At 35.8% G+C, this 9066-nt stretch overlaps 1 protein-coding gene across 2 annotated transcripts in view; it reads right to left on the bottom strand.

The window, feature by feature from the left end:
* Positions 1-2739: 2739 nt before the first annotated feature.
* The window catches only part of LOC106462680 (histone acetyltransferase KAT6B-like), an 87870-nt gene continuing 81543 nt past the window's right edge, over positions 2740-9066 (bottom strand). For both annotated transcript variants that reach the window (XM_022390007.1, XM_022390006.1), the window contains exons 19-20: positions 7922-8409; positions 2740-6622 (exon numbers count right to left, since the gene is read on the bottom strand). In XM_022390007.1, coding sequence (XP_022245715.1) covers positions 4181-6622; positions 7922-8409 — 2930 coding nt within the window. In that variant the 3' untranslated portion in view covers positions 2740-4180. The remainder of the gene's footprint in view (positions 6623-7921; positions 8410-9066) is intronic.

The raw sequence follows: 9066 nt of genomic DNA, 5'->3' as shown, positions 1-9066 counted from the left end.
TATTTTACGGTGATAATCTTGTTTTCTTGTGCCCAATAATGCATAATTTCATTTGATAAACACGTTTAGATTGAATGGTAATTTATAATCAGTCACAAGAACGTCGAATCTGAATCACTTGAAAAAAACACGGGGGTGCTTAACTTTTTTCCAGGTGTATATGATAAAATGTCAAAGTATTTGTATAATCTTTGTCTTTACCTTTTCAACGTACAAATGTTTTCATATCATAATAAAACACCACTTTAAATACTTCAAAAATTTCCTCATCACCTGCTCCTTTAAGTCTGCCTGTACTATTTGACGAAAGGGTAGACAATGAGTGAATGATGCTTATAACTGTTTGTTTCAGAATTTTGGGCAAAGCTACACATATCCATCATTAATTTTGAACTGATACGCCACAGTGAAGACAGCTAGTCAACAGCTCCTATCGCAAAGTCTTGTCTAACCAAAAAAGTGGGACTCGACTGCCACTGTTAAAGTGTAACCACATCCCCAAAGTATAGAGTGCATTCTTGCGGCAAGTAGTCATGAACCACAAATCCCGGAATTCACAGTTCGAGCACACTAACCAATGTCGTATTTGCCCTAATGCTTACGCCTCTTTTGACGTCATCACAAAGAATCTTCACACAAAAGCCTTGCACAACCATGTAATAACTGAAATGCTTATTCCCAGACTTACAGCAAATGATGTATTTAAACAACTCTAGCATTTTTCATCACATGCTGCGATCAGATAATTAAAATGCATGGGGCTTAGTACCTTGAAAGCATGACTTGAATAAATAATCACTAACTCATTAAACATTTAGGAGCTCAGACTTTTTACCTGTGCAAACTTCTTCTAGTTAGCTTTATATCCTCAAAACGGAATACAAACCCAAGTTTTCCTAAATAAAATAATGGAAGGGGGTGGTGGGGGGAAGAGAGGATTTAACAGAAACAACAACAATGTAAAAACAACATCCGTAGTCGACTACAAAAGAAGTAGAAAATGTAGTGGCCTGCTAAAGCACAGATTTCTGTATTCTACTGGTTTAATAATGCATTCAACAAGTATATATTGCAGGACAAAATCAGTACAAAATTGGGGCTGCATCTCATCCAATGGTGCCAGTAATTTCAAGCATATAGCAAATGTAGTGAAACCATATCTTGATGGCAAAGAGGCTAATGGAATACTCATAGCCCTGACTTGACCTGCAAAAGTTCTGATATCAACATTCTTGATACTTTTTTTTCGTTTATATAAAACCTCAGAAAGTCGAAAGGTGACTGATCAAGTTAACTGAATTGTGGGGAGAAATATAGGACAATGATAAACTGTATTGCAGCATGAAAACAACGTGTAATACTCTGCATATAGCACATACAAAATTCCAATGCTTGTGCAACTTATTCACTTGTCTTTTATATTTTCCGTGATAATGTCTTGCATCATTAATAAATTCACTATTTAATTACCATTACTCATTGTTTGTGATTCCTGTACGTGTGTTTCTATAATTATTTCTATGTTTCAGCATCTTAAAAAGTAAAACATTTTTTTTCTTAAATTAGTTTTGTGTGCAAATGTTACAGGCTTTGTTTAACAACTTTATTCTTTGTTTTGCACAAGACCGATTACAAGATCATTCACACAAGGCATAGGCCCTCCCTCCCCACCCAAAACCAACACTCTGCAGCCAAAGACATGTTACTTCTTTCCATAATCTTGTCACTTAAAGTTGGCCCCTTGATACCCAGCCACATTAGGTTATGCCCCTCCCAACTTCTGAAAATCTTGGACCCACCAGTGCACATGGTGTGTTACTGCACAGATAATCATTCTATATAGTATTTGTAAAGTGGTCTACAACAGAAGTTCCTAAAATACATCAGGAGGAAAAAGGAGTGGATAAATCACAACTTATAAAACCTGATAATTTGAGCATTTTGGTAAAGCATATCCAAAGAAAGCTTGTTTGTTTGTTGTTAAGTGAAAAACTACACAACAGGCTATCTATGCTAAACACATTGCAGGCACTGAAACCCAATTTAACCCAATGTTTAATCACTCAGACTTGCTGAGGCTAGAGCTGAACAAGGAAGGTCTACCTGCTGAAAGCTCAGGTTATTGGACTTTTTACACTGTCGTATAATTGTAGTGTTAGTAATGAATCAGCCTGTTCTTTTAAGCTGCTGTTTTCAAAGCTTCCTTACAAATTACATAATAAGGCATAAGAAAAAAAAAATTCTTCTGTTCAAAAGTGAATTAACATTTGGATGTCCGCATATCCATTTAATCTTTGCCACTGCTTTAAATAGTTGACAATGATTTCCATGGCAAGACCTTTATTTATCAATTATGATATTTATAGTAAAACCTGGTAGAAATAAAACGGTGGACATTGTTTTCATTAACCTTGAGAAATATCAAAAAGTGTAATTTCAATTAATGTTGTTCTATTGTTTTGGTAGTTTGAGTTGGTAAAAAAAAATAAGTCTTATTAGTAGGTTACCCTTTAGCTCAGTCAGCATGAGTCCTCTTCCTACTTACATTAGAAGCTTTTATCAGTAATATTGAGAACAACAGTGCAACAGTAACTGGGCTTGAAACATTTTGGCCTAATTAAGAAGAACAGAAAACTATAAATATTATGTAAATTTTTCAGTTATATCATAACTCTTGGTTCATTAAACTTATAAAATCAAACATATTTCAAGAACTTAAAAAATACAAGAAAGGCCAAGTTGCAAGTGCAAAGGGTGACATTTATTTCTGGTTTAGCACTATATACAGCAGCAATGAGGGTGAACAATGACAGGTGGCATAACACTATGAAGTAATCAACAGCTACATCAAGGCACAAAAAAAAACGGATACTCAAAAATATACTCTATAGCTTTTTTTTTCCCACAAAACAAACCATAATTGCAAGCTGTTTTACTAAAATTTAAGAATGCGTACACTTCTAGAAAGGAGCGTCTCTGTTTTTTCCATTATAACACCGCATAACTATAGTATAAGAATAAGCATTAATAGTACTGAATACAACCACAATTAAAACAGTCACCTGTCAACATGCAACTTGCAGATTAAAAATCTTTAATATCAGTTGGCTGAATTGGTCTTGGATCAAACTCTTTTCTTAATATCATTGCAATTATTGTCAATATGTTTGTCTGTTAAGAAATGATGATATAGCAGTTATGAATAATATCACAAGTTTTTATGACGTGAGGCCTGTCCAACCCATTGACAGGCAAACCTTATTTTTGATGTAAATTGATGAAAACGTTCTTCACAATAAGTATATGGACAATAATGAATGTAAAAAAAAAGAAAAAAGATTATAATATTTAGAATATACAAACTCTAAAATCTCTAATTATGTCTAATTGTTTATGAGTATACATACATTTCTTTTAGATTTGTTGCATAAAAATCACAATTTCAACTTTCTTTTGAACTATTACTTAATAGTTTTTTCTTGCTATAAAAAGCTTAAAATCAAACTAGCCATTTCAAGTGTTTCAGTAAGTTCCTCTTGATTGTTTTCAGTAATGTTCCTATATTCTTAATGAATCATTACCCAACAGTTTATGTACAAACCTAACAGTAAAAGTTCTATTACTATCACATTCAAAACGAAAGTGGATGCTCCCCCACCCTTAAAACCCAATGGTGAATATATATATGTATGTATATATTTATATATATTTATTTATATTTATATATATAATATTTACACATTTACTTACATCATTATGAAACAAGAAAAGAGCACGAGTCAAAGTCCAAAATGTTATGTTTCTAACAGCAGTATGTACACAACTGGCATACAACAACAGAAACAAAAATATCTATATAAGCAATGTTACACAGATTGGTATGCTGAAATGATCCATTTCGGCCAGCACCAATAAAAGTGATATTGCGTATGTGGCCAGAAAGAAAACCCAAATTTGTTTCTATCACTCATAAAACATTCAAAAAAGTCGGTTAAGAGAAAATAGTTCACCTCTGAAATGTACAGTCTGAAATCACAACTATTCAGCTTTTTTAAGGACCTTTTTAGATGTTCCTGTACAGTCCTATTCATGTGTATACTATTTGTCTTTAAAAAAACACCTTACTGTATCTAGATTACAATAGGAAAGTTAAGCTGGCTTCTGAAAATCTCATGGATGGCTATCGTCTCATAACAGGGTTCAAGGCCTGAGGGGTCAGACCTCCATTCAGATATCCATATGCAGTGTACATTGTGTTCTGGGGTCTTGATGCTTGAATAGACTCTTGGTATTGAGCTTGAGGGTGCATGTTGAAGTTCACAACGCCCATGGGGACGGCAGCAGTCTGTAACTGTGAGGAGTTGATGAATCCAGCATTGGTAATGTAACCTGCTGTGTTAACCATTGCTGCTGCTCCTGGAGGAGGTCCTTGTGGCATACGGTAGCCAACCCCATTTAAAGTCTGGTACCCTGCTGCTACTAGATTGTGGCCAATTGCTACACTAGAGTTTCGCTGCATCTGCCGAGCATGGTAACGATGGCTGTACTGACCGTAGCTGTGGCCTGCATTGGACGGTATTGATCCTTGAGGCTGCAGACTGGAAATCCCACGCTGCATTTGGGGAGGAGGAGGAGTGATATTTACCTGTGGTGAAGGAGGAGTTAGGTTTGGTGATGGAGTCATAGTGCTACAAGAAGGAGACATATGAGGGGGACCAATATCCATGATTCCATTAGTAAGCTGTTGAAGCTTGGCAAGGCTGCAGCTGTAGTTAGCATGAGATTGTGGATTAGGTGCTGGTGTAGGATTTAGTGTAGGAGTACAGGAGTAATTAGGTGGCTGAAGGTGGAATCCTGCTGGAACTGTCGAGGATACTGCACAAGCAGAGACTGCTGAAGGAGGAAGACCAACATTGACATGAGTGAGGCGCTGCATAGTTCCAGATATTGTGACAGAAACTTGATTTCCTATATTTACATTATGGTGTCCCTGCTGTTGAAATTGCTGTGAATGAGCAGCAACTGCAAGAGCTGGTGACTGGTGCTGGATCATCGTAGCCACTGGCACCCCTACCATGTATGAACCGCCCGGGTTTCCTCCTGTCACTGCCATATTTACCGTGTTCATGTAGTTAGGTGAGGAACACATGGATGACTGTCCTACCAGTAAAGTGTTCATTGAGGGAGAATTGACATTAACCATATTACTCTGCACTAAGTTTGACACAGGAGAAGAAACAGCATGTCCATGTGACACAGAAGTATGAGAGTTCTGTTGGGGAGGTGCTATCCTGTTACTACAATTTGTTAGGCCACTAGATGAACAGCTGAAGGAATGGAGGTGAGCTTGTCGCTGGGCTTGGGCAATAGCAGCTACGGCTGCAGCCATTGCCCCATGTGGTGGTTGAGCAGCACTGCAATAACTGTTCTGTAGCTGAGCACAGTCAGGGAAAGGTTGTGGAGTTTGTGCTGGCTGAGGAGGTTCAACAGAGTTTTGAGCCATCTCACCACTGCTAATAGAAGTTGGTGACTCCAGGCCCAACTGTGTGACATCTATTTCCACAGAGTTGAAACCACTATTTGAATTAACACTGTTCGTTGATGAGTCAGGAGTATAAACCCCCATATTAACTAGGTCCTGTGGAGTTGGAGTTGAGTTGTGTTTTCCTACAAATCCACTGGGAGTGGATGGAGTGGAGGATGGTGGCTGAGGTGTATGGTTGGCTTCCACAACAAGATCCATTCTCTGTGAAAGGTCATAAGTGTGAAGATCAGTTTCTGGAGATGATGTATGCAAGCATTCAAGATTACTGTGAAGTTCCCCTGCTAGGTTTTCATCGAATTTAGTGGCATCACTCAGCTGACTAGAAGCATTATTACTTGAGTTGATCAGCACCTGCGTTTCCTGTGTGCAAGCCATAGAGTTTTCTACACCTGAGGAAATAGTGTTTTCCTGATGCTGCTCATGAAAGGCCTCATCTAGGTTGCACATGTGTTGGCTATGGGTAATGTTAGGAGGAGGATTAGAACCAGGTGTCTGTGGAGTAATTGGTGTAAGTGGAAGCTGATGAACAGATGTGTCTACCTCCAGCTGTTCTGCTACAGAATCTGTAGCTTCTGATACAACAATTATTGGACTTGAAATTTCTTCATTAATTGGCAACTCTGTGGAAAGAGAGCAAGATACTGGGTCATCAAACTCTCCAGGTAAAATGGAATCTTCTACACATTCATCTTCTTCTATGTCATCACAACTAGAATGTGGAATATCAAAAGAGGATAAAGTGTTCTCTTGCTCAGATGCCATTTGAGGAGGTCCATAATCTTCAGGGTCCCAGTCATGAGAATGATCTTGGTCTCTTCTCAAAAGGTTGAGAACACTTTGTTCTGTTTCTTCATTCAACTGGCCTTTCTCATCTAAGGAGTCAGGATGTTCTTCTACATCAGCTTTACTGACTTCTTCAATACATGTCTGGGGTATCGTAATATAAGCTACTTGGAATGATTCATCATTCTCCTTATCATTAAAAACTGGTGGTACAGGAACTTCCTGATCTACATGCTCTGGATCAGAAACATGGTCTTTATCCCATTCAGTTACTCTACTCTCTTGGTCTTGCTCCTGTTAAAATTAAGGGGTATATATCTTTTTTAAAACATGACAGAAATACTAGTAAAACTTTACAAGAATTCAAGTTTTTTTTAATGTCTCAACGTTTGTAAGTTTTTGACCAAATAATGTTAAAAAATTCTTCCTGAGAAACTGCATTAGTGCTATTACTTTGAAGTAGGTTTTTACTCATTCATAATGACAGTTTAAAAATGCACTTTTACAAAAAATATATTGAAAGCTTTGGACAGCTTACCAGTAATGTGTAACCAAGAGAAATTCTCTCCAAATCATTCCCATATTGTTATTTTATAGTAAATAATACAGCTAAGCTTAATTTACAACAAAACATAAATAATATGTTCTGGATTAATCAATTCTCTGTGTTTCAGAAAAACAAAACACGCAGTTCCAAATACTAAACTAACTAGTACTTAAGTCAATAAATATGTTAAGAGAGCTATAAAAAACAAAATATAAAAACATCACAGAATATGACAAAATAAAGTCCTCAAAAATAAGCAAAGCTGTAGCTCAAAAAAAGTGAAAAAGCTTCATTAATGTCCATATTTTTTATAATTATAGTATTACTTCATTGTGGTGATAATCACTAAGGTCATATGATCTTGGGTTGCTGACTGTTTAGCTGTATAGTGGAAGGGGAACCCATAAACCTTTGTAAAGTAACAAGCAAAATAAGAGTTTTGTCATGAAATAAGCAAATATTAAATAAATCAAGGGACTTTCAAATGATTAAAAATTAAAGTTAATACACATGCAGCAAGTAAATACGAAAACATTATCTGGCCTATAGTCATGAAATAAATATTAATTTTCTTTGGTTTGTTTGAGTACCCACAAAGGAAATGTTAGAAACATAAAACAATACAGATTCACTGACAGTAAATATCAGAGCCAATATTTAAGTTCTAATTTACATTTTTTTTTAAATAAATATTACTCTGGATTTGTTATTCAAAATAACTTTTATGTTTTAAGAATGGAATCTATGATTTTTTTTTCTACCCGTTTCTCTACAACACGATTGATGTGTTCTTAGTGCAAAGCTACGCAACGGGCTCTCCACACTCTGTCCACTGTAGGGAAGCATTCGCAAGTCCATAAACTTACCACTGACCCAGAGGAGAATCTTTAACTTAAATAACATTAAATAGAATTTAATCAAACTAATATATCCAGACTGGTTACAACCAAGAAATACTTTAAGGACACATGTAAGATATAGAGTAACAAAAAGTTACTATAAAGACAGGGTCACATAAAAACAAAGGGCAAGAAAGCACAAATTACCTTTAATTTTGTGCATGGTGCTGGATTTAACAAGAAACTGGGTTTCTCTTTAACAGGCAGATTTTCTTTGTCTGTGCCTTCCATAAACAACAACTTTTCATCAGGTTCTATCACTGATGCCTGTAGGATTGGTGGAGATGCATCCGGCTCAAAAGATGGACTTTGTACTTGTCCTAATGTTGCACCATCACAAGGAATAGCTGGTAAAAGAACTGGTGGCATAAGACAATTTTCTAGCTCTGGCATTTCTTCTGCAACAAATGATGTAGTACAAGTAGAAGATGTATTATTTTTCAATTTTTTTCGCTTCTTGCGTTTATTGCTACTTTTTTTTTTGTCTGATGACAATCCTGATTTCTTTGACTTTTGTTTCTTCTCTGGTGAGTTTGCACTCTTGGACTTCTCTGAATGATGCTTTGCCTTTTTGCTAGACTTTTCACTCTTACGGGACTTCTGGTTGGACTTCTCTTTTTCTTTACTGTGTTCATCTACGTAAAAAGTAAAAGTACAATGTAGGTAAAATTCCAATAATAATTTTTTTTTTTTTTTAAGGGTAAATGTTTCCAACATAAACAATCTTCTTTCTGCACATTTACGGTTAGAGAATTTAAAGTGGGCAATTGTTTGAATCAAAGTGAATAAACTTAGGTACAAACAATAAAATCATCAGAAATATTCATATATGGCTGATTTTTCCATATCTCTCATTTAAAACTTTGAGCAGTAACATAGAATTGTTTTCACTTTAATACACAGTACTAGAACACAAGCAATACTCATATACGAGAAACAAAGAATGACTAATAACAACAAGTTGGTGAATTTATTGTATGTACAGAAAATAGAAAATAAAAATGTATACATCGTACAATGCACTAATAATTTTATTTGTTAGCATAAAATCTTGTTTTCAACATGTGTTTAAAATATTATCCCACATGTCCTGTATTACTCCTTACAATTCAGGCAAGTTGTTTAGTTGTCTTTTGACCCTTCAAACTTTTACAGGAGTTCATATAGCTTCAAGAGTGTTCATATTGGGACTTTAATGAAAGCTAAACCATTGAGAGTAATCAGTCTTTGTCTCTCTCCTGTAAAGATATCATTTCACCACTTCTTCTCAGCAGTAACTTTTGAGCAGCTAC

This window comes from Limulus polyphemus, unplaced genomic scaffold, assembly GCF_000517525.1.
Source record: "Limulus polyphemus unplaced genomic scaffold, Limulus_polyphemus-2.1.2 Scaffold1224, whole genome shotgun sequence".
Lineage (NCBI taxonomy): Eukaryota > Metazoa > Arthropoda > Merostomata > Xiphosura > Limulidae > Limulus > Limulus polyphemus.
Note: the sequence above shows the minus strand (reverse complement) of the source record. Positions and strands in the feature narration are given on the sequence as shown.